At 38.7% G+C, this 26,059-nt stretch overlaps 2 protein-coding genes, 2 long non-coding RNA genes and 1 other non-coding gene across 6 annotated transcripts in view; 4 read left to right on the forward strand and 1 right to left on the reverse strand.

Moving 5' to 3' along the window:
• Positions 1-38: 38 nt before the first annotated feature.
• Positions 39-110, forward strand: Trnaa-ugc (transfer RNA alanine (anticodon UGC)). The gene has a single exon. It is a non-coding gene; the product is annotated as a tRNA-Ala (tRNA).
• A 141-nt stretch (positions 111-251) lies between these two features.
• Positions 252-8,521, reverse strand: LOC141909651 (protein disulfide-isomerase A6 homolog). Its single transcript, XM_074800199.1, has 11 exons — positions 8,386-8,521; positions 7,253-7,397; positions 6,759-6,816; positions 6,543-6,669; positions 5,801-6,141; positions 5,327-5,476; positions 4,168-4,325; positions 3,671-3,743; positions 3,290-3,375; positions 2,251-2,341; positions 252-1,811 (listed from the first exon to the last, which is right to left on the reverse strand). Exons 1-11 carry the CDS (start codon positions 8,393-8,395, stop codon positions 1,782-1,784), a joined length of 1,269 nt encoding a protein of 422 aa, XP_074656300.1. The 5' UTR covers positions 8,396-8,521; the 3' UTR covers positions 252-1,781.
• Positions 8,522-11,001: 2,480 nt separating this feature from the next.
• Positions 11,002-13,565, forward strand: LOC141909968 (uncharacterized). The gene is made up of 3 exons (XR_012619801.1): positions 11,002-11,282; positions 12,457-13,330; positions 13,415-13,565. It is a non-coding gene; the product is annotated as an uncharacterized LOC141909968 (long non-coding RNA).
• Positions 13,566-14,001: 436 nt separating this feature from the next.
• Positions 14,002-19,433, forward strand: LOC141910147 (uncharacterized). Its single transcript, XR_012619843.1, has 7 exons — positions 14,002-14,750; positions 14,835-14,991; positions 15,771-16,144; positions 16,224-16,355; positions 16,445-16,622; positions 16,702-16,859; positions 16,966-19,433. It is a non-coding gene; the product is annotated as an uncharacterized LOC141910147 (long non-coding RNA).
• Positions 19,434-21,582: 2,149 nt separating this feature from the next.
• The window catches only part of LOC141909511 (uncharacterized), a 47,749-nt gene continuing 43,272 nt past the window's right edge, over positions 21,583-26,059 (forward strand). For both annotated transcript variants that reach the window (XM_074799933.1, XM_074799934.1), the window contains exon 1: positions 21,583-21,743. In XM_074799933.1, the coding sequence (XP_074656034.1) occupies positions 21,672-21,743 (72 nt within the window). In that variant the 5' untranslated portion in view covers positions 21,583-21,671. The remainder of the gene's footprint in view (positions 21,744-26,059) is intronic.

The raw sequence follows: 26,059 nt of genomic DNA on the forward strand, positions 1-26,059 counted from the left end.
TTTGAAATCACATATTAACAAAAGGGTAGGCTATGCGTGGGGATGTAGCTCAGTGGTAGAGCGCCCGCTTTGCATGCGGGAGGCCCGGGGTTCGAAACCCCGCATCTCCAACGATACATGTTACTATAATATTTTGACTCAAAAGATCCTCCCTACTTGCCTGTCACTTTTTAGAAAAACTAGAAACTACCATCTGTAAAATCCAGACCTCTCCATCAAAGCTTACTACAAATTTACAAATAACAATGCAATTATATCAAACAAAAAGATTTATTTATATCTCATTAATTTATACATGTACTTGTGGTGAATGTTATATAAATGGAAGATAGATTAAAGCACGAGCATGAAAAGAAACATGAAATTCATTGTATATCATCAGGAAAAAACAAGCATTATACAATTTTTTTAACTTATACCAAGTCAATCAAATCCGTCCTCGCAAGAATGATCCCGCTTTTTCTCCAGTTCGGAGAATCTTAAAATTGGTACCTTAGGCTAAACAAAATAGATACTATGTTTCTCCAGTCTGCTGAACTGAAAAATTAATCTGGCATGTACATTACTTTTTTTTTTTAAATCGTCATCCATTTTACCATTGCAGACCCGGCCCTTATAGAAATGAACTGATTACAAATTTTATTGGAGTTCATAGAAATTTCCCTCGGCCGCTGCCGAGAAACAAGGTATCATTTTTGTATAGCCTTATCTTTTTCGGATTTGGACTGATCGTAATAATCAACCATAGACAGGATTCAAAGAGGTCAAGAAAAAGCCCCTAAATTAAATCAAATTCAGCAGCTTTTTGAAGTGAAATAACGAACAAGTTTCGTGAAGGTTTTATAAAATGTTGTTGTTGTCGTTGTTTCGTTGTTTAACCGAAAAGAAAAAAAATTCCCACAAAATACTGAATTAAAACAGTATTCCTGAAGGTGACAAATGAAATGTAGTTGACACAGTCATATAGAAGATCAGCTCAAGGAAACTTATCTCATTTTGTTGAGATTTTATCTTATATTATCGTCACAACATGGACTATGTGTTTCATCAAGGTCAATTTTCAACATTTTACTGCAGAATCTTAGAACGAATCAGACGAACCTTGACAAATACAGAAATAATATTCCTTGCACAGCTTGATTTATGCAATTCTACCGAGCATCTTAGAATCCTCCATTGCCAGTACCCGGCCACGTCGATGTTTGGTGGTATCCAAAGTTTTTAAATCAAGAAAACCCAGAGGAAAGAATCAAATTGAACATCTTCGAATGGTGATATCAGAAATTTTCTCGTATCCTGTTGGGATAGTTTCATTTCAATTTTTGGTTGGTCTCCCAAATCTAGTTAGTAGGAATACTGCCTAAATCAAGCTCTGTCCGTACATAAAATCAATGACAAAATGAAATGAACCATTTTTTTATCCACTACCAAACCCCCCTCGGGTTTTAACCCGTGAGAAAATGGTAGCTGCCGCTCTCTACTTCCTGACACCCCCATTTATAAGTGAACACAACTGTAAGTTAAAACTACAAGTTCTTCTTTCAATGATCTACAAAATATCAACAAACTCCGAATCTTTATTGAATTTATCATTGCCATGGCATGATGACCAGAGGGCGCTGCAGTCTCAATACAGTTCTGATTTTATCATCACTATAGCAATGGACATCAGGGGATGCTGCGGCTGTGAAGTATATGATGATGATGATGATGATGATGATGACTTTCCTCTTTAATTCGTTAAGACAAAGACGACAAATACAAACTATAGATTTGCGCTGTTATAATTCATCCTTCTCCTCCTCTGGTAGCTGTAAGAGAAAAAAAAGTAAAATTGACTTTTTAGTTACTTTTATCAAACAATCTGACAGATTTCATGGTGTAGGTACCAATCAGCAACCACTCAGCCTGAACCCTTCTACGCCCCCCTCAGATCATCAACACATTACATGTGTTCAGAACTTCACCTTTCTAATTTGAAATGAACTACAAACACCAGACATTTTCAAAAGCTAATTGTCTTCACTTCATTGGTGTATGTATGTTCCCAGGGCCCAGTTTCACGAAAGAGTTAATCTCAAATTTTTGGTGTAATTGCCATTGGTTACTTCATGTTTTCAATGAGGACAACAATTCAAACTTAACCGTTTAGGCTTAAACTTTTTCGTGAAACTGGGCCCAGATGAAGTTGGAGGTTGCAGACTACAGATTAAGACTCGTTTTGGTCAAGAACTTGAATGAATTTCATACCTGTCCATCTTTGCCGTCCCATGGATCGGTTTTACTGATTTTAGGTAATTTATTAAGAGGTACAGTTCGCCCGCGACCGAATGAGATGCTCCTAAAAAAGAACAAAAATCAAAACCAATCTTAATTTTGTTACATACCTCTACAACATCGTAAAAATCATAAAATATCAAGTCTGACTTTAAACTGGTGCCAAGGATGTTAGGGAAAGTTTAATGAGAAAAGATTTTGTACTAAGCTAGACTTTAATTTTTCAGTTCACCATAAAGTTTCAAACGTAAACCCTACAAAAGTTCAAAGATACGAAAAATGGAATAATTTCACTAACAACTGCGGGACTGGAGGCGGATTTTCCTTTAAAAGAATAAGACTGAACAAAAAGAGGAGGTAAAAGAATGAAATGAAAGCTCACCGTGCAATGATAGAACTGTTTATAGAATATCATACAAAGTTATCATTATAATAAAGAGTATTGTGAGGAGAGAATCCCATAATGATAATAAAAAGTCCGAAAATGAAACTTCGAGATAGTAGTTTATTTCTTGAAATAAACTACTATCTCGAAGTTTCATTTTCGGACTTTTTATTATCATTGTGGGATTCTCTCCTCATCGCGTCAACATGGATATAGTGTTCTACCAATCGTAAAGAGTATTGTTTTGTGAAAGTTGAAAGGTAAGACGCGGGTGGCGCCACTTTCTGTCCATTTACAAATCCCCTGATTTGATTACACAAAATTCCCTGAGTGAATCCGAGAAATTTCTTGGTTTATAATATGTTACAATTCACTTATTTTTTTATTGTTAAACATACTGGTATAGATATGGTCAATAACATTATCCAAATTGCCTGAATTTTCCAGGTTTCTTATTATTCGGCAAATTCTGTCAAATCACTTGAGTTTTCCCTGAATTGTTCTGATTCCCAGAGTATTCCAGGTTAGTGGCACTGCCCTAGTCGTGCAGACGGCTGTCTAACCGGGTACACATCATATACCTGATAAGGCTGAAAAATGATACCGATAGGTTATAAGAATATTTACCTGAGGAATTCGCTAATACCGCTATCACTGAACGCTCCCATCAACAATGAATATCTCATCTTTTTTATGTTCATAACTGCCATCGCCTGAAAACATTAAATAAACAAACAAAATCAAAGAAGGGCTGGACACTAGGAAGGACAACTTTGTGTATAGGAGTTATTAATTAGTTTTATCTCTATTGAAAGATGGCAGCACCTGTCAAACCTAGTGAAATATCAGTAGCTAACGATACACTGCGCCGCGGTGTAGACGCACTATAGTGGTATTCTCGATGTTCAACACACTGGTGTAATTTTTCAAAATTATCTCCCACGCTTAAGGGTATTAATTAGTCATCACTGAAAGGGGTAAATGACGATGATTGATCTAGATAATTACCGGATAACCAAAACCACCAATTCCTAAACTCTCTTCTAATTCCATCTGGGCAGCGGCTTCGACCCACAACCATCTGAAATATCGAACGAGAAACATATTATTTCTAAAAATTTAAGAATATATTAATTTTCTTCAAAATTTCTCGAAAACAGTTCATCCAAATCTAACGACAGGCCAGTTGCACAGTCAAGACTTAGATTTAAGACCAGTGTAAGACGATCTAGTTCTATAGCCAATCTATCAACCTGAGACCAGACTTAAGATTTAAGACCATATCGGACTCCATGTCACGATATTAAAACTGGGAAGGAATTGTTCTGTTATAGAAATACGATGAAACATTTTTTGAGTCACAATTTCCGAATTTGGGGGTTTTTATATGCTCAAAATTAATTGAACCTTAGAATTTGATCGTTTTGAGGGGCCATAGGAATCTGTTGTGATTTATAACTGTTGTCAGTTATAAATCACGACGGTCTGCCCTGTCTTACACTTACCCCCACATATTTTTCTTGAATTTTGTGGCCGTCTCCGTGAATGTTTTTAAGTAGGCGTTACGACATTTCGACTGGCAGTCAAGGATATGCGGTAACACGGCAACGACACATAATTGTTTATTTTCGCATTCTGAATTCAACACATCTTCACTGACAATCTGTAATCAGAGAATACAATTTATCATTTCTAAGGACTTCAATCATTAAATGAATCAGAATACAGTTCCGGCACTTCTTAACCCAGTCCCTTAGTTTTGAACCCAATTCCACAGTCAGAGAGCACTGTTCCACAGTTGTGAATCCATTTTCGGACCCAGTTTCACAATTCTGAATCGAGGTTCACAGTAAGTTATCTTGCTAAGGTCAAAATTGACATTAATAGCAAAGTTCAGGATTCAGGCCCACAGTTCTAGAGCCATTTCTCGCTTAAGTTTGTCAATGTCAGTAGAGTTGAGTTCATTTTCAATGTTTTTTTTTAAATCATCTCGAAAAAGGGACGATTGTCCTTATTTGTTTGATTTCATTTGTTCCATGCTCATTTAGCATGTCCCTTACAAACCCACCAGTCACACCTGCCGTGAACCCGACACTGTTTGATTATTGTTAGATGATTAAGTAGCGGGGATTGTGCTGATGGTCAATAAAGGAATTTATTGATGGATGAGATATCACTCAATGATTAAATTACCATATAACGACTCAAACATCTGTTATTGAACACGTATGATATATCATTATCAAGCACAGCTGGCTCATCATTGACGGTTAGAAATCAATACAGATATCTACCTATTTAACGAGCTCTTCAAATAGCTAAAGCACTATGGTTTCTAACTTAAACCACTCTCTGGATTTGATTCGACGCAAATCACAGTTGGACTCAGTAGAATTAAAGCTAGAAATATCAGCGTTGCAGATCGAGTATCAATACTCAATCTATAGCTTGTGAAACAAAGATCTTAAGAATGTTACGTTCTGGTGACAGAGATGGAGGACATAATTTGGGAACAAAACACACGCGCAAAATAAGAACCATTTTCAGGGATATACTAAACTAGGTCAATTTCCAGGAGAATGTGTCTTTCAGAATTGTGATCACCCTGATTGAGTGACTGTCATCCCTGCATGTTTCCTTTGGACAGCCTTGTTGACCACTGACCTGTTTAGGTTCGGGAGGAGGGATGCTCTCAGCTGATTTATCGAGGGCCCATCTCACGATGTCGTCTGCCGTGCGGCCACCGTCGTATTCCTCAGCATCTCCGGATTTCTTGCCTTGCGGGAATGTTTTAATAGTCGGATATCCTTGAACCTGGTCATCAGAAAATAACGCAAAACATTCAATACGCGATTCAGAGACGCAAGAAAATGGTTTTAGACCATTGATCAGCACGGTTTTTAAAACAAACTCATCTGCTGACAATGGCAGCGGCTATTATCATTACAGTCAAATGTTATTAAAACTAGAAAGCCCAATTGCTTCTTAGTTCGACCTCAAATCACTTGAAACATCCAAAAATAGTTAAGTTCAAATCGAGTAAAATATGCACTTGACAAAATAGAACTTAACAACTTGCTCGTACGAAGTTAACAACTTATCTTGGAGTGATGTCAGCGCAACTGATAAAACATTTACCTGGTATCTACCAGCCATCGTTGTATGTACAGTAGCGTCTAAAGCTCCCAGTTTCACTTTTCCCTTCAGCTCGGAGGCAGCCTTCGCCCACTCGGGCTCCAAACGTTTACAGTGACCGCACCACGGCGCGTAGAACTCGACCAACCAAAAATCGTCGCTTTTCAAAACTAACTCTTCGAAATTACTGTCGGTCAAAGTAACGACGTCGTTCGAACCGCCGGATCCGGAACCGGATCGCTTGCTTCCGCCGCCGCTGCTGCTACCACCAGACATTCGATCATTCACCATTGATTTAACATGAGACATGGCGGCATCTACGATAGCCTGAGCGTTACGACCACCTACAATATACAACCCACAACTTACAATATACAACTCACTGATTTCTAGAAATATCCATCAGTCTACAAATTACGCTATAAAATTGTTTAATTGCTTATTACTGATTCGATCTTTAGACCTTTCGAGAAAAGATCGATGACCATCTCAACGAACTATGACATAATCAAGTCAAAAAAACAATTCTTTCACTTTCAGAAAAGATTGCTACCTCCATAACTCTCCCTATGACATCATCAAATCGCATATTGGTATTTCAGATCTGCAGGCTATTCCAGAAAACATTGCCAGCGGTACAAAAATATCAAATCACTGGTTGTCAATTTTGTGATGTCATAGGGAGTTTAAAGGAGGCAGCCATTTCTTTTTAGAAGCTTCTCATCGTTGAACTCTAGATATTTACCCTGGTAATCCTTTGGACTGTTTTTATTTGCCGCGAATATTTTGATGGTCGGGAACCCGCGTACGTTATACGGGCCTCCGACTGATTGATGTACGTCCATATCTACAGCGCCGACTTTAACCACACCCTAAACAACAGTGGCAGACGATTCAATCAAAATCGATTCAATGAGATCAAATTTGTGAAATGGTTGGAAAAAAGGAATGAATTACTTACTTTAAGTGCAGTGGCAGCTTTCTTCCAGGCAGGGGCTAACGACTGACAATGTCCACACCTAAAATAAAGACATCACAAATTTTAAATTTCCGCTCCCTGCGTTAACGCCCTCATGCGCAATAGCGACACCTGGTGGATCAAGTAAATACAGCCCAATGGCTGATTAAACAGTCATGGCTTAGATTTAAGACTAATCTTGCACATACTACTTAGTTCTGTAGCCAATTTAACAGTACAACAGCGGATTTAAGGGGTGGTCTCAGGAGTCTGGATCCCTGCCTCCCATTGTCGTGGCCCATTTCATCAAGACAGAATAGTTAAACATGCTAATCTTAGGAATTTTTATTTAGGAAGGTTTTTTCAAGGAAGGTGGATCCGAGTAATGCTCTTCTTTCTTTCTGGACCCCAGCCTTCCAATTTTCCTGGATCCGCTCCCGCAGTTTGAAACCAGTCATGCCTGGCCCAACTGTTCGTTATACGTTCGTTTTACTCACCAGGGGGCGTAAAATTCAACCAACCACAATTCATCGCTTTGAATAACTTTATGATTGAAATTAGCGGCAGTTAATTCAACAACGTCATCGGACGGAGAATACAAAGCATTCGTCACCGCGGCGATACACACTAATAACAATACAACTGTAACAGAGAGATGAACAGGTGTTTAATGTGCATGGCGTGACATGGCTAGAAAAACAACATCATTTTTGAAAAAAATTCAGGTCAGGCTTCCATCTTTTGGCAGGTTCATCATTATTGTCGGAAACTGCGTCCCAATTCTCACCAACTTACATAACTATATTGAAGTCAGGCGTTACTAATTCTATTCATGCATATAGCTTTTTACATCTGGTTTATATCTGCGGTTTCTCTTTATCTTTGCCGGCCCGCGCATGCGTACTATACTTTTTTAGGTAAAAGTGCAGATCTGCACCTCTCCGCGTAAACGGTTCAATCAATTACATTAAATATCATTGTTTCAGATTCAAAATGTCATCAGCAATTCATACATTGCCATTGGTTAATTTTAATATATCTTCACTAGAAAGATTTAGCCTGGATACTGTCATTCAGTAGATTGCGTCAATCATGAGGGGTGCGGATCTGCACCTTTTTTATAATCATTACGTAAAATAAAGGACACTCTTGCTATGATATCTTAACCAAGCAGTCACCTTTCCTATTTTCGATTCTCCACCGTTACACTCACTCGTAACGACAATAATGACCCTATTTTTTTTTAGTCTCCTGGCAGGGTTGAACGTAAAGCATGGTAGTCAAACGAAAACAGGCCCTGCAGATACGAACCCTCCTCAACAAGAACGGAGGATCCGGGGGCACTCTCCCAGCAAAAAAACTAATCGCGTCATCATAATCAAGAATTATCAACTGACAACTAGTTTAAGTTTAGCAGGACCGCAATCATCAGCAGTTTGCTCATTATTATCAGGAACTCATTGAATTTGGTTCCTGCGACTGCGTGAGGAATCGAAAAGATGATTTTAATAGACGTGGGGAACCCCCACCCGAGTCGACATGCCGGCATATCCAATCTGTTTTTGACACATACAAATACTTCTACTCTGGATCACGCAATTAAACTAAAGACAATAACGTTAAAACTTACCAGACTTCATGGTGGCCGACTGACAATGAATCCTGGAAACACAACGAGCGGTTTTTACTTCAAATCTGACACTTCTCTAGCATGCAACCTCTCCTCACTCACCAACAAACACGTCATCAACCAGCTCGTGGCCGGCTGTGATTGGCCCACAGCATTTCCGGTATCCCTATACACTACGCCGACAGTCAATCGATTCGAGTCGAGTCGAGATTCGCTAATCGTCAATCGTCAATCGAAACCAAACACACGCGCGAGGCGGAGTGGACTGGTTGCCTGTCCCCCCATTCAATTACTAACCGAAGATAGAGACCGGTAACCAGTCTACATAATCTTTGGACGCTAACAGGGAAGCGCTCCGGGTTGGTTGGAGCTTCTTGTCAATACTAACCAAATGGCTTTGCTTCATTGACTAGAAATACATGAAGTAGCCTTTTCCTTCCACTTGTAATTCTCACACGCTTTTTTCGGCAAATAAAGATTTTAATCAGTTTAAAGCCGTGAACGCATTCGCTTCCATGTGACACGGAGCATGACTGACAAGTAGGTGCAATGGACAACTCTACTAATGGAAGAAGGCATGCCAGTTGCCATTTGCTAGTTGCCATTTGCTAGTTGGGCTTGTTGCCAATTGCTAGTTGTCAAATGCCACTTGCTAGTTGAAGATTTTTTCGATCCGTTCACGCGAGCGCCACCTCAATATATGTTTCCTTAAAGATATTTACCACTTAAGCAAATCTATCGTCAAATTAAATTTGATTTTAAGTAAAATCGTATAATTCATCCTGGCAAAATCAAATTGGATTCGGTCTAATCTTTGAATTTAACACGGTATCAAATTCAAATCGATTCATCAAATCATCAAATCACAAATCGGAGGTGATTTCATACGATTTGAATGAAGATGTTGGACTCACAAATATTTTCGAAAAACTGATAATAATTGGTCACAACTTAAAGAAAAACTGAAACTCATTCATAGGAAATGATAACCGGGGAAGTACTTTCTTGTCAGCCGTTTTGAACAAGTCGTCAAATTCATCCTGTTGTGCAAATCTTAGGCGAATTTATCACGTCAAATCAAATTTGATTTTAAGTAAAATCGTTTTTTTCTTGTCATAATCAAATTTGATTTGGTCTAATTTTTGAATTTAACACGGCATCAAATTCAAATCGATTTGTCAAATCATCAAATCACCCCCGGATGCGATTTGATACGATTTGATGATGGTGGACAAATTTTTTGTCGAAAAACTGATATTAATGTCAAAACTGAAAGAGAAACCTGAAACCCATTCATGGGAAATATTATTTTGAAAAGTGGGACAGTATTTTCTTGTCAGCTGTTTGGAACAAGTCGTCAAATTCATTCTGTTGTGCAAATCTTATTTGATTAGATTACACGTGACTAACAAAGTATGATTAGGAAAATCAAATCTGATTTGACAAGATATATTCGCCTCTTATTTGATTAGATTACACGTGACTAGCAAATTATAATTAGGCAAATCAAATCTGATTTGACCAGCGCGGGTCGGGGTCGGGCTCGGGTTCAGACGTGCTTGTCACAATTTGATGGAGGAGTGGATGATACCAGTATCCCTATATAAAAAAGATTCTTGTTTATATAGGGATATTGGCCTATCATCCATCCTCCATCAAAATTAATTGTGACAAATTGTGTCAGTCCGGCATTGTATCAACGGTGGTCGTGATTTTATTGCTATCATCCACTAGGTTCTGTAAAACTCCCCACCTAGCCCTGGTGTGACACACATGGTCCGGTACTATAAGGTGGGATTCTGGCAGCGCGTCTCTCGGGTCGTGTCTCGATCTGCGGACTGAGAATTCAAGAAATTTTTTATAGGCGGACCCCTGACTCAGAGATGAAAGTGGGGAACGGTTAAGACTATGATTTTAGACATCTAACACCATTGCACTCATGGTAGTACCCATAATCATTGATTAAATAGTCATAGAATTTTACTCGGGCACACGCGCGTCACTCGGGCGCAGTTACAAATTACGTTTTAGTCATTCAACGTATTAAGTGACTGAACCTTTTTTTCAAAACAGGAAAGATGATTTAAGTCAAATATGGACCGGGCGGTCACCAAAACGCGGCAAGCGCACACTAGTTATACGAAAACTGCAGCTCGAGTCTGACTGCAGTGAACGTGTGAGACCGACGTATCGGCCAAATTTCAACATTTTCTTCAGTTTAAGAAATCAATGAAATTGAAACGAGCACTGCCGCTGGGCGGGCGACAGCTCCGAGTCGTCATGGGTACGACGCGCCTCAGTCTGGTCCATCAGCAGTGCTCTTGGCCTGGTCCGGTCCAGGTGTCATCCAAAAATAATCATTGAAAATATGATTCTGATTGAATGAGATATTTTTGCATTTTATCGATGTATTGTGCCAACTTTGGTTTTATAGGGTTCATGATCATAATTTGATCATGCAATTTCGCGGCAATGAATAACAAAAGGTATATACCGAGGTGGCGCTAGCGGGTGGAGAACAATTATCAAATGGTATTTGGCAACTAGCAACTAGCAACTGGCATATCCCTCCAGGTCTTCCATATAATTCACTATGCGCGATGTCCTATCACTGCTTATCTACCCTCGATCTATCGGCCACAAAAAAACGCCTAAAAACAGGCGGCGCTAAATTCGGAGAGGTGTTGTTGAGGAGAATCAAGTAATTTATCTCCAGTGGCCTTATTAAAGTTCTACGATATTGTTCAGCTGGCTACTGGCGCGTGTTCTACTCGTCGGCCCTCTATAAGTATAAGCTCACAATGTAAACCCATTCATTCAACTTTAACAATAGAGTCAAAGAGACACAATTGCGGTATATTCACACGCCCTATTGAATACGTCACCGGCTGACCACAGTATGTATAAAGCATAGGAAACCATTCATTCACCTCCGCTCTCTCACACTGTGCAGACGCATGCTTCCGTGGATTCTCCTGGCGATCATGATCCTGGCGATCTTCGCTGCGCTCCTGTTCCTGCTTCCTGAGGAACGACGTCTTTATGTTTTATGTGTTACTGTTCGTCTCCGTACTGTCCTGTACTGTTCTGTGTTAATTAATCCGTTCTATTTTTCAGCGATTAACTCGTTCTATTTTTCAGCAATTAATCCGTTCGATATTTCAGGGCCGATTTCTCTCTCGATTCTTAATATTTTATGGAACAAAACTAATATCCGAAAGCGTCGGCTCTCCTTCGCCGGTCACGTGTCAAGAACGGCAGGTAAGAGTCGGCCAGGAAATGATGTCCCTACGTGCCCTCACACAGGGAATGCAAACTAGGACGACAATGCCTCACATCATTATCTGCCTACAGTGTGTACTGAGTGACGTCAATGACTGTCGAATCTATCAGATTACTAGGGGTAAAAGATTGAGTGGTGTGATACTGGTCACCCTTCCGGCAGGACTGTAGTTGTGTTCCGGCAACTAGTTAACACTAGTTCTGGCCATTGGTCGCTTTGGTTTTCCGGCAGAACTTCTCTTCTGAGTTGTTCCGTCCGGCAACTAGTTAACTCTAGTTCTGGCCATTGTTGACCTTTGGTTTTCCGGCAGAATTTCTCTCCTGAGTTGTTCTGTCCGGCAACTAGTGTGACTCTAGTTCTGGCCATTGGTCGCTTTGGTTTTCCGGCAGAACTTCTCTCCTGAGTTGTTCCATCCGGCAACTAGTTAACTCTAGTTCTGGCCATTGTTGACCTTTGGTTTTCCGGGCACTTCTATTTGTTCTCGATCGGCAACTAGTTAACTCTAGTTCGACTCAGTTAGCGCTACTCTCTTTTGTCTTTAGTAACTGGCAGAATTGTCAGTTATTGATGCCGCCCGGCACATCCTGTAGGTAGGTGATGAATGTGAGGTGTTGGCGCCCTGGTTTGCGTTCCCCGCGCGAAGGCACGTGGGGACGAGTGTTTCCTGGCTGACTCGTCAGCTGTCGTTCTCGGCACGTGACCGGCGAAGGAGAGCTGAAAAGCTTTCGGACATTAGTTTTGTTCCGTACCAGGTTTTTATCTCCGTTCTCTCTTTTCTCTCATTTCAGGTTACCCATAAGAAGGCGATGACGAAGAAGCCAGGAAGACGATGAAGAAGAGATTCCAGAGATTCAACCGCCGCTGGGATCTGACGACAGCCCGTGAAGACGCCACATAAAGCTAAGTTGATTTATTATTCTTGGGTTATCATCCGTGGCCTGACGGATAGCTGCTAGGGAGATTTGGGGTGCCAGTGAAGTTCGGCATCTCCATCCAATATCTAACAGCAAACGACGTCATTGGTTCCAAAATTTCCAATTGTGTACTTCGATTTTTCCAACAAATTCTGTAAATTTGATCACCGATCACACAACTATAGCTGTACTTCGATTTCCAAATTTAAAATCAAACCGTTTCACTCTCAGCAGGTGTAATGGGTTTGTAGTAACTGTCTACACAAACACTGGAGTGTTAAGATCTCCTAAGGCCTCCCCCTGAGTCCTCTCTCCTTTAGCCCCCCAATAATCATCATACTTCTGTCGTCTCTGATTTTTCTATTTCCAGGTCAGCTCGAACTCCGTCAACCCGACGTCGAGGCACCGCCGAATTTCCAATTAAGAAGATTCTGTAAACTCGATCGCCGATCACACAACTATATCTGTACTTCGATTTCCGATTTAAAAACTTAGACAAAATTCTCTTTTACCTTGTAAACTTTCGGGCTACATGAAAAAAAAGACCAAAGAATTGTATAAATTAGACAAAATTATTCAACCTTGTAAACTTTCGGACTAATTTACATGAAGAAGACCAAATATTGTAAAATTATCTTCAACCTTGTGATATAGTTATTGCCAAAATCTTGACGGGGCCGATTCAAATCAAACTTTAACAACCAACCTAGGAGATCCACGCCGATAATGAACCCAGCAATCGTAAAAGGTAACTTGATATACATGAAATTATTACGATTAATTCTGGATGAAATATTTGTATTTACAGGATATCTTTGTTTTCTCATTTCAGCTACCGTCAATCCTATATGAAACTGCCGCGCTTTAGATCAACAACTCGTTTAAAATCTGCCGATTGGAGAACAGCGCACAGAAAAGGCCAATTTGAATCCAATTCAACAACCGACCAACTTACGAGATACCGATAATGAACCCAGCAATCATAGAAGGTAACTTGATATACATGAAATTATCTTATATAATCTTACATAATGATACTGAATTGTTGTACCGACTGCTCCGTCGTTACTGGATGTATCGCCCTGAAAATTTGCCCGGTGGTAGATCTAGTCTTTTATCGCTTGGTTTCTGTGGAAAATGTATTTTTGAATTTATGTGGTGGGCCATTTACCAAATTTTTGTAGTCTCCTACGGTTCACAGAGGGCGCATGGGTCTGCTGGCATAGTACGAGTTACTGCTGAGCCGAGTCATGAAACAGTTTTTCAAATGTAACAGATGATAGTGAATGAAAAAGCAATGAACCCACTTACTTTAACCTATGAGGCACTGCTGCCGGTTCAAAGCAATACACTCACTGAAGTCAGCAGACTGTATTGGGCGTGTTCAAATCTTCTGAGTACTACTTAAAATTTATACATTGTGAAATGATCATATCGGTACTTTACATATTTATTTCTATCTATTGTTCTGTTACCTTGGGCCTCCCAGGGGCGGAAGAAATTTTCAGTATGTGATTAAGGGCCCCAGTATCCAAAATTTCCAATTGTGTACTTCGATTTTTCCAACAAATTCTGTAAATTTGATCACCGATCACACAACTATAGCTGTACTTCGATTTCCAAATTTAAAATCAAACCGTTTCACTCTCAGCAGGTGTAATGGGTTTGTAGTAACTGTCTACACAAACACTGGAGTGTTAAGATCTCCTAAGGCCTCCCCCTGAGTCCTCTCTCCTTTAGCCCCCCAATAATCATCATACTTCTGTCGTCTCTGATTTTTCTATTTCCAGGTCAGCTCGAACTCCGTCAACCCGACGTCGAGGCACCGCCGAATTTCCAATTAAGAAGATTCTGTAAACTCGATCGCCGATCACACAACTATATCTGTACTTCGATTTCCGATTTAAAAACTTAGACAAAATTCTCTTTTACCTTGTAAACTTTCGGGCTACATGAAAAAAAAGACCAAAGAATTGTATAAATTAGACAAAATTATTCAACCTTGTAAACTTTCGGACTAATTTACATGAAGAAGACCAAATATTGTAAAATTATCTTCAACCTTGTGATATAGTTATTGCCAAAATCTTGACGGGGCCGATTCAAATCAAACTTTAACAACCAACCTAGGAGATCCACGCCGATAATGAACCCAGCAATCGTAAAAGGTAACTTGATATACATGAAATTATTACGATTAATTCTGGATGAAATATTTGTATTTACAGGATATCTTTGTTTTCTCATTTCAGCTACCGTCAATCCTATATGAAACTGCCGCGCTTTAGATCAACAACTCGTTTAAAATCTGCCGATTGGAGAACAGCGCACAGAAAAGGCCAATTTGAATCCAATTCAACAACCGACCAACTTACGAGATACCGATAATGAACCCAGCAATCATAGAAGGTAACTTGATATACATGAAATTATCTTATATAATCTTACATAATGATACTGAATTGTTGTACCGACTGCTCCGTCGTTACTGGATGTATCGCCCTGAAAATTTGCCCGGTGGTAGATCTAGTCTTTTATCGCTTGGTTTCTGTGGAAAATGTATTTTTGAATTTATGTGGTGGGCCATTTACCAAATTTTTGTAGTCTCCTACGGTTCACAGAGGGCGCATGGGTCTGCTGGCATAGTACGAGTTACTGCTGAGCCGAGTCATGAAACAGTTTTTCAAATGTAACAGATGATAGTGAATGAAAAAGCAATGAACCCACTTACTTTAACCTATGAGGCACTGCTGCCGGTTCAAAGCAATACACTCACTGAAGTCAGCAGACTGTATTGGGCGTGTTCAAATCTTCTGAGTACTACTTAAAATTTATACATTGTGAAATGATCATATCGGTACTTTACATATTTATTTCTATCTATTGTTCTGTTACCTTGGGCCTCCCAGGGGCGGAAGAAATTTTCAGTATGTGATTAAGGGCCCCAGTATCCTCGGGCACAGGTCAAGTCGGTCCCGAGATTCCGCATGTTCTCTATGGGCACGGGTGATCACACCACATAATAGGCAGCTTTAAGATGCTCCTACTCAATTCAATTGCAATGAATAATAAGTTGGAAAGTTCTACATTTAAAAATCACCCGTTGTTTCCACGGGCTTTCTACTAGTTTCGATTAATTCTGAATGAAATATTTGTATTTACAGGATATCTTTGTTCTCTCATTACAGCTTAATCCTATCCATATGAAACTGCCGCGTTTGAGATCAACAACTTGTTTAAAATCTGCCGATAAGAAAACAGTGCAAATAAGAGGCATTTAATTATCAAAATCTACGCACCGGTCCACATTACTAATCTGATATATATCCAGCATCTTAACCTACCGTCATTAGTTTGAAACAGTGAGGAACTAATGCTACTACTACAACCAATTATTGGGGGTCCCAATACTAAAAGACAACCAAGGAGAAAGCTGCAGATTCAGCTGCCACTGAGACTGAAATGATCTGACGACAGCCCCCAAAAACACCATAGCATTGCATTCACCAACCAATGACAAAGAGACGATCTGAGCCGATACTGAACATAGCAATCGTTAAAGGTAACTTGATTTACATTGAAATTATTATGATCAATGCTATAAAAAGAATTGTGTGAATATTTTCTATTAATCATTTTAGCTAGATCACATCTAAAAGGAAATGTTCAGCCTAAGATTAACTAGTCGAAATCTACTGATCAGAACCGCCAACACAACTTGAATTGAACTCCTCATCAATTCTAGCCGTTAATGAACTCAGCAATCTTGAAAGGTAGGTTGATTTACATGGAAATTATTATGGTCAATGCTATATAAAGAGTTGTGTGAATACAGGATATTTTCTTTTTTTACTTGTTTCAGCTAAAAAATCACATCTTTAAAAAAAAGCTCAGCCTGAGATTAACTAGTCAAAAATGTATGATTAGAATAGCGAACAGACGATTCCAACTTGAATTGAAATCATCAACTACCACAACAAATTTATCTCATGAACCAACTAAGACAATCCTTGCCGATACTAAACTCAGCATTGAATAAGGTAGGTTGATTGACATTGAAAGTATTATGATTAATAAAGAATTGTGTGATTACCGGATATTTTTTTTCACTCGTTTCAGCCAAAAAATCACATCTATTAGAAAAAAGCTCATACTAAGATCAACTAACCAACTAGAATCTACCGATTAGAACAGTCAACAGAACGAGTCCAACTCGAATTGAACTCATACACCATCTGAGAACTCCTAGCCGATACTAAACCCACTCATCTTGAAAGGTAACTTGATTTACATGGAAATTTATTATAATTAATGCTATATGAAGATTTGTGTATTTTGTAAGATATTGTATGATAATTGGATATCTTCTTTTACTCATTTTAGCCATAAAATCACATCTATAAGAAATAGCTCATACTAAGATCAACTAACCATCTAGAATCGAATGATTAAAGCAGCCAACAGAAGATTCCGACTTCAATTGAACTACATAGGCCTAGTAGTCCAGATGAGAAATTCAGCCAGCAGCAGTTTATCGCCCAATGATGGATTTCTTCTACTTAAGGTGGAGCAGAGATAATGCGTGTCTTATAAACACTTATTCAGGAGCAGCACAGACAATGCGTATCTTATAAACACTTATTCAGGAGCAGCACAAACAACGTGTATCTTATAAACACTTATTCAGGAGCAGCACAGACAACGTGTATCTTATAAACACTTATTCAGGAGCAGCAAAGATCACCCGCCCTTTTGCCTATAGCACACCCTGTCACTGCTGTAACTGTTAATTGTTTTAGGGATAATATCTGGGAGATACATTTTACTCTTTTTTAGAAAGAATGTTAAACAGCTATAAACATGATTAGTTATCGATAGTAAAATTATTGTCATGTTTTCCCTGAAATAACATTGAATTAAATGAGTGAACTGATAATGTTTGAAAATCGTTAGTTAAGACAAGGTGCAGCGAAAATTCTAGTTTTCTAGTAAAAATGATGTTGATGAAAATGAAATTTAGAACGTTAAGTTAATACTTAGCTTTCCAGGATGACTTAGTAGGATTTGTCTCTTTTATGTTGAGCTGTTTTTATAGTGCAGTTCATTTGTTTACTAGGAACTTACAAGATAATTCCTCGATTAAATACCTGTCATTTAGCAAGGTGTAATTTTGTCATGAGAATAAAACGACACATACGTGTTCATTATTCATCTTAAAACTTTTCGATTGGTCAGTTCAGTTTATAGCAACCATCAAACTGATGTCCTATCGAATAAAGTGGAGCAGTAGTTTTTATAAAAGAGGATATATGAACAGTGTTGATTAGTAAATTGTCCTGTTTTGATTGTCAGTTTTACAATGGCTATATATAATATATTTAATTTCATAACTCATGCATACAATGTTGGACAGGTTTTATGTGCGCTATATGTTTATAGAGGATCCAGTGCTAGCCAGCTGGCAGTGCTTAGAATTAAGGCACTAAACCATTTCAAATATCGAAAAAAGTTGTAGATAATTGTAGATACTTTAGCAATCAGTTATTTGTAATTTACTTAGCTATATTCATATGGATAGTTGAACAATATCTATACGATGATACTCAATATATCTTAATTAAAAAATACTTTTCATTAAACGAAACAATGTGGAGAAAATAACGTTGATAATGTTTGAAAATCTCAGGCAAAGTTGGCAAAACTCTAGTTATCTTACTTAAAACTCTAGTTATCTTGTAAAATAATGTTAATGAAAATAAAGATTGATTAGTTGATTAGTTAATCTCAAGCTTTCCACAGTGAATCTGTTGGTTTTATCTATGGTTTTAATGCTTTTATGTTTTTCGAATACAGTTCACCCATTTGTTAATGAAGAACTTACATGATAATTCCTTGAATACAAAGCAAAGTTTGCAAAATTTCAGTTTTCTTGTAAAAATATTGTTAATGAAATGAAATCAGAGATTGATTATTTGAGAGTGAATTTATTTTATGTCCAGTTTTAATGTTTATATGTTGGAGATATGTTATGTAGTTTTTTGTATAAACAGAATATCTTAAATCTCTCTTACATTGTCATTCGAATAGTTGATATGATTGAATGCTTCATATTTCACGAAATAACCAAGTGTCACTTATGCCCAGTGACTTCATGAATGTCAAATTAATAGTCTTAGACATTCAGACTAGTCCTAATTGTTGGTGTTTTATGGATCAAGGTTTACAATTCTGTGTGTAATTTTGTTATTTTCCTATTGATTCAAATTGTATCAATCAGTTGCAGTGGAAATGTTTTTGGCGAATAAAACCTTGAAATACCTTCCATGATGTAGCATATGTGATATTAAAAGCAAGTAATCTTATATTTTGGATAATCTAAGCCATTAAAAGGCTAATGATAATACCTTGTTTTTCCTGATCAGCCGGGTCATTTCATAAATCAATGAAATTTGTAATCAGTTAATTTCTATCTGCCGCGTCTGTTATGGTTAGCTTGATCATGATTTTAAAAAAGTAATGTAAGGTCTAAGGTAGATAGGCGGCCGGCCAGGTAAACGATTCATTAAATCTTACGCTTTCCAGGGTATTCGGCCAGGTTTATCTCTGGTTTTAGTGCGGGGAGCCATGGACTCTCAAAATTTAGAGTCCATGGTTGTGTGCTATAGACGTTTCTCTTTTAGAGTCTATGCTTGGACCATGGACGTATAAACTCTAATTTATAGTTTATACGTCCATGGTTGGACTGTTTTTGAAATACAGTCCACGTGTTTGAGGAACTTAAGTTATAATTCCTTGAGCACACCTGGCATTTCGTATAATTGTTGTATGAGAGTAAATATAATTGTTAGAAACTCTTTGTTTGTTACCTTAGTTAATTAGCTACTCTGAACTTAATAAGTTCACCAGTCAGTGGTTGTGATGCTATGTTCTGCCGATTCTTAAGATTCACTATGCTTAGATTTGCAAAAACTGACACGAACTGACTCTGGCAGTAGACTCTTGGTTGCCAGAGACAATTCACATTAGTGTATGAAAAATCCGCTACTCCACGGTACATCCTTTATTCAGCATCTGGACCACTCAGAACTAACATCATTATCAGTAATTACTAAGTTCGAACCTGGAACACCCCTGTACATCCTCTATTTAGCATCTGGACCACTCTGAATCAGTATCAGTAATTTCTGGGTTCGAAACCGGGACAACCCTGTACATCCTCTATTCAGCATCAGGACCACTCTCAATCAGTGTCAGTAATTACTGGGTTTCAAACCCGGGACCCCCTGTACATCCTCTATTCAGCATCAGGACCACTCAGAATCAGTATCAGTAATTACTGGGTTTGAACCCGGGCCCACCCACCCCTGTACATCCTCTATTCAGCATCAGGACCATTCTGAATCAGTATCGGTAATTACTGGTTTCGAACCCGGGACACCCCTGTACATCCTCTATTCAGCATCTGGACCACTCTGAATCAGTATCAGTAATTACTGGGTTTGAACCTAGGACAACCCTGTACATCCTCTATTCAGCATCTGGACCACTCTGAATCAGTGTCAGTAATTACTGGTTTCGAACCCGGGACACCCCTGTACATCCTCTATTCAGCATCTGGACCACTCTGAATCAGTGTCAGTAATTACTGGGTGTCAAACCCGGGACACCCCTGTACATCCTCTATTCAGCAGTAAATCACCCATGATCCCGACCTTCCAGTTAATCACCCCATAGCCCGACCCTACCAGTAAATTACGCATAGCCCGACCCTGCCAGTCGCCCCTGACCTGCAAATTTTGCTCTCCTAAGCTCAGAATACGTTCATTTGATGAATGTGGTTATGAACAAAATATAAGATGTTGTGCTTCATTGATGTATCGTTTATTGGATTTAGACGCTGAAATCACCACGAGCTCTTCACTTGAAGTTGAAAGGTAGAGGATTTTTGCCCATCCTCCCCAGGGAGGGATTTGAACCTGATGGCATCGAGGTTGCCACGTGTGACTGGTTGCCTGTCCCATTCAATAATAATGTTTAGAAATAAATAAGTAAAATACAAAACGGTCAAAGTCTCTGAAACTTTCAGAGAAGATAGAACTATTCGAGAGCTACAGTCCAGTATATAGTTGTTGCCCGGTGCAGGGGCTCCTTGGGGGTCTAATTGACGCCTAAAGACCCCAAAATATCAATAATAATGTTTAGAAATTAATAAGTAAAATACATAATGGTCAAAGTCTCTGAAACTTTCAGAGAAGATAGAACTATTCGTGAGCTACAGTCCAGTATATAGTTGTTGCCCGGTGCAAGGACTCCTTGGGGGTCTAATTGACGCCCAAAGACCCCAAAATATCAAAAATAATGTTTAGAAATAAATAAGTAAAATACAAAATGGTCAAAGTCTCTGAAACTTTCAGAGAAGATAGAACTATTCGAGAGCTACAGTCCAGTATATAGTTGTTGCCCGGTGCAGGGGCTCCTTGGGGGTTTAATTGACGCCCAAAGACCCCAAAATATCAATAATAATGTTTAGAAATTAATAAGTAAAATACAAAACGGTCAAAGTCTCTGAAACTTTCAGAGAAGATAGAACTATTCGAGAGCTACAGCCGAGTATATAGTTGTTGGGGATTAATTGACGCCCAAAGACCCCAAAATATCAATAATAATGATCGTTCCGCTAAAGCCCGCTTAGAGAAAAAAATATTGGTTTGATTCCACGCGTACCATCTTGTGCTGCCACCTAGTCAAGTTTCGGTAATGCGGTTATGTTCATCCGCTACCTAAATTGTTCTATATTTGTGAGAAGATTTGTCTCTTGAAGCAGCAAATACAGTGTACTTTTTCTCTCAACTGGAATGTATAAATATTCTTTTAAATTCGCTTAGATGATATATTAAAAATTATTGAATAGTGGGACTGATCACTGGGAACACCGCGCACCTGCTACCGATTCGAGCGCGTACTAATAACGAGGGAATCCCTCATTTAATGTTAGGGAAAGTCTACGATCAAAACACTGCTAAAAGAGCGTTCTTTCTTGAGACAAGATAACGGATTATTTCTAATAAACTATAACGGTGATTACGAGGATGTATACGGGACAGTTACTGAGTGTGTTATTCGTGTTACTGTGCGCCAGTAGTTTGGCTACAGACAGCAGGGTAAGTTTTACCAGCATCTTTTCTCATCTTATTCTTTGCTTATCCCGAGAGCCGAGTACGGCTCTACTCACTCACTGCTGGCCTTCGTTCCTGTTTCCAAGCCAATGTTAAAATAGGTTGATCGCTTGTTTTTCAAATGTTCAGTTTGGGTTTGAAATGTACATGGTTGGTTTGAGGTTTATTGATGGAAGTGTACTGAACATTATTGTAAATTGCAGTCCAATCCTTGCATCCTCAATTATTCGACCTCTCCTATAGGCTAACTGGGTGCTATTCTTAATCCATTATCACCTATTCCGACAGAAATACAGGAAACTGAAATAGATTCCTGAAAGGTAAATAGTGTGGAAGATATATAGGATATTCGGATTGGATGTAGTCATCGTTCCTTTCCTTACTACATCCTTTCTTTCCATCTCTTAACTTTCCATATATTATCGGTATCTTCAACAGGTCACTTCTAAATAGGTTCAATGCTGGCCTTGAAAGCTTTCCTGAGGATCGAGTGTTAGTTTGATATACAGAATATTTCAGGATAGGTTTTACATAGACCTATCAATGAGCCTTAATTGTTGCTTCAACTTTTCTATCTCTGGCTTTGTCAATTTTTTTAAGGCCTTTTAAAGACCTTATCTATCCACAACAGAAAGAAAGGTCACTATTAAATAGGTCGGACGATGTTTCAGAGAGTTGATGGTTTTTAGGTTGAGTAGTCAAGTGTAATTAGGCCTATATAAGATAAGTTGAAGATCCTATGAATCTGCCCTGAGCTTAGTACTTTAATGTTTGTCTTGACTTCAAGAGACAAACTGCCCTTTTTCGACTCATAATCTGAGAGGGGTCCTCTTTGAGTCAGCTTGAATCTTTGAAACCTAATTCTCTTATGTCTTTGATTTTATACGGAAACATTTTCCAAGTAGCGTGAAATAGAGATTTTCACACGTTTTTCCGAATCAACGGTATCGCGTTCAAAGTCTTCAAAATCCGAATTTTGAAACGTTGAATCCATTATTCCCCATCTCGATCGTCTTTTGACAACAATTTCTCAAATAGAAGGAGTTCTGTACATCCCGTTTCCAAACGAAACAAAAGAAAAAGATTCCACCTGATGATGGCTGTTAGTCAACAGCCGAAACGTTGTGGTTTCAAAATAATAAATTCTATCCTATAATTTTAAATTCGAAGTGTGGGATTTCTTCATTTATCTACAGTATACACGGATAATAGTGTTTATTCGACAACTAAAAAGAAAAAGAATTTTTCTTCGTCGCATTTTTCTAGATCTAAGATTTTCAGTTTGTTCTACCTTAGCGATCTGTATCGTGGAAATCTGTTCATATTTAAAGAACAAAATATTCTTTGGGGGGAAAATAATCTCGAGAGACGGGGGTCAAAGTATTGACATTTTTCGAAGTATAAGATTACTCCGCATTTCTAGAAATTTAAGTGACGCCGAATAGAAAATTGTCGTGTATTCGCATTACACCGTGTAGGCCTGTTTATACTGTGCTGACAGTGTCGCGAGTCCGACAGAAACACCTGAAATTTCAAACCGTCGTCGCTTTCTCTCAAAGTGTCCCTCGTTAAAAAGACGACCTCGTCGTGCGAAGAATTTGGCAATTTTCCATTTTGTTCGCGAGCGTAAATAGATCACGTACAATCGGCGGTATTCAGTCCGTTCATAAAGGAATCCGTGATAGGAAATAAAACAGTTGAAATTGCCCCCCCCCCCTTCTCTGATACCCCCCCCCTCCCCCCTTTCTCTGACGTTCATATACATGTAAATAGCGTTTCACATGCTTTCAAGAGACGCCAGTATCGAGCTTTTAGTGTTTTTCACATAAGTGTGTCAAAATGTCATATTCTCCGAAAACGTCTTTTGATTTTGATTCTTGATGAATGTAATTAAATTTTCAGTATTTTACGATATGTTGGAATATTCGAAAAGGGTTGCATTCGTTGTTAAGTGTACGACATTGTGGCCACGTCGAAGTAACAAGGCTATCGATCCCCCGAAAACTACAGAAAATTTAAGCTTAATTTCGGCGTAATCTTCTATTTTTCATATTAGCTCGTTATATTTCAAAGCAATTATCAGCATCGATAGAATATTGATATTCACTGTGGATGTAAAAATGAACGGGGCGACCGGCCTTCTTGGATCTGTCATCAAGAACACTGATTTTAATCTTTTAAATCGGTATAGTAGCCGATAATTAATCATCTATAGAAACACTCAACATATGAAGCATAATATTCGGTGTCTTTGCGTTTTGTAATGAGATGAAAATGAGAAATTATCAGAATTTCTAAACCTCGTGCACCTTTATTTACGCGACCTAGTTAATTTTAACAATGTTTCTCACGTTTTACCACATTTCAGCAGGGGATAGAAAGTTTTCAATTTCGCTATTTTGTTATTGGAGCGGAATTGGAATTTCTTTCTTTCGGCTTTATTTACATGTCGTAAACTTAAACTCGATCCATATGGCGACAAACTTTCATTCACCAGAGTCTCTGTGGGTTTATTCGGTTACTTTATACATAGGCCTCTATATAGCCCTCGGATTGCTCCGTTGATGTGGAGTAGTTTTGTTATCGTGATATGAAAGAGTTAGTATTGGCCCTGTGTCTACAGTCCCCCTGAGGGCCTGTTTAGGGATTATAACTGAGTGGATACATAATGGTTTTGATTCTGGTGTAAGAAAAGAACCGCCCACGGAGAAGGGGGTTACCTGTATTCCTAGAATCGGTGAATAACAATAGATTCAACTCGTATTTGTAGAACTTAATGCATTTCTGTGAATACATTTCATATGGAAAAATAAATTAACATCAGAAAAACATTTATTGATAATGAAGTTGGCGCAGTCGTAGTGTTGGCGATTGGTGGACCAAAAGAAAAGTTAATTGAAATAGAAAAAATTTAAAAAGAGATAATCAATAATGTGACAACTTATCCAAATGATGATGTATATAGTAATTTAGTTAATAGTTAATTTTCTCTACTCTAGTTTTATAGAAAAGTGGATATGGGGGGATTTTTACCAGGGGGGGGGGGTAGAGGGGAGGGAGGGATTTTACCTACATTCATATTGTACACTTATTTATCGTGAATTGGAAATAGGAGTTAGGACAAGAAATAGAGACAAGACTTCAGTAATGTGGCGACTTACAAACTGACGACTTGCGCTCGGAGTTAATTGAATTAAAAATGCAAATTTGGACTCAAAAATGAAAAGACGATTTAATATCCAAATGATGAATGAAAGTGAATGGGAAATACAAATTGAGACTCAATAATACATGACTATGTGACAACTTATCCAAACAAGACTTACTATGAGGAGGTGTAGGGGAGGTGGTAGGGGAGGTGGTAGGGGAGGTGGTAGGGGAGGTGGTAGGGGAGGTGTAGGGGAGGTGGTAGGGGAGGTGGTAGGGGAGGTGTAGGGGAGGTGGTAGGGGAGGTGTAGGGGAGGTGGTAGGGGAGGTGTAGGGGAGGTGGTAGGGGAGGCGGGGTTTAGAAGAGAGATGATTTTCACTGTCGGGTTTTTTAAAGCTTTGTCACGTTTCATCCATTATTTAGTTTAAAGGAAGCGGAGGAGAAACTTAAAAAAAAAAAAAAACTGATGAAGTGTTTTTTCCTGTTGTTAGGAGAGGGTAAAACCCGCGACTGCCGCCTCCGCCTTGCAGCTGTTTGTGGAATCAGATGAATTTCCTGTTTTCATTAAACTGTTTTCCTTTGTTTTTTATTCTTGTTTTAAGATAATGATCATCGCATGAAATCCTGATCGAAACTAGAATTTCCCGTCGTGGGCGCTGTTCGACACGCCGCGGTTCACGCATTGTTCGGAACTACTTTCTCTTTATCTCAACGATCGGAATTTCTCATTAAAGACCCGTTTCGGTCGCAAAATGATTTCGCAGTTACAAACGTTTTAGAGATATGGGTGGGGAAATAGATTCAATACGTGAAGTAATTCATGGTTTCATTGTAATCAGCAAAATTTGACTCTTAGTGTTCTGGATCCAGTTCCACAGTCGTGAGTTAAGAGTTAACTCCGGGTTGAAATTAGTTCATTTCCAATGACTTAACTCTGAGTCAAATCTTAACTCACAACTGTGGAACTGAGTCCGGATGACTCTTAGTGCTCTGATGACTCTTACAATCCTATGGACTCTTACAGTCCTGATGACTCCGATAGTCTTGATGAGAAACAGTGCCCAATTTCACAGTTCTTGGTAAAATTCAACGCTTGAGCAACTGGACACTGGACCCCAGGACCCATATCCAACTAGTAGGACCCCAGGACCCA

This window comes from Tubulanus polymorphus, chromosome 8 (genome assembly GCF_964204645.1).
Source record: "Tubulanus polymorphus chromosome 8, tnTubPoly1.2, whole genome shotgun sequence".
NCBI classification, from domain to species: domain Eukaryota; kingdom Metazoa; phylum Nemertea; class Palaeonemertea; order Tubulaniformes; family Tubulanidae; genus Tubulanus; species Tubulanus polymorphus.

Bases quoted from the DNA above. Each gene is read 5' to 3' on its own strand.
- LOC141909651 (XM_074800199.1), bottom strand. The intron at 6,817-7,252 runs GTGAGTAAAACG...TCTTTATTTTAG, and splicing joins GTTGAATTTTACGCCCCCTG to GTGTGGACATTGTCAGTCGT. The intron at 6,142-6,542 runs GTAAATATCTAG...TGTATATTGTAG, and splicing joins CAGTCCAAAGGATTACCAGG to GTGGTCGTAACGCTCAGGCT.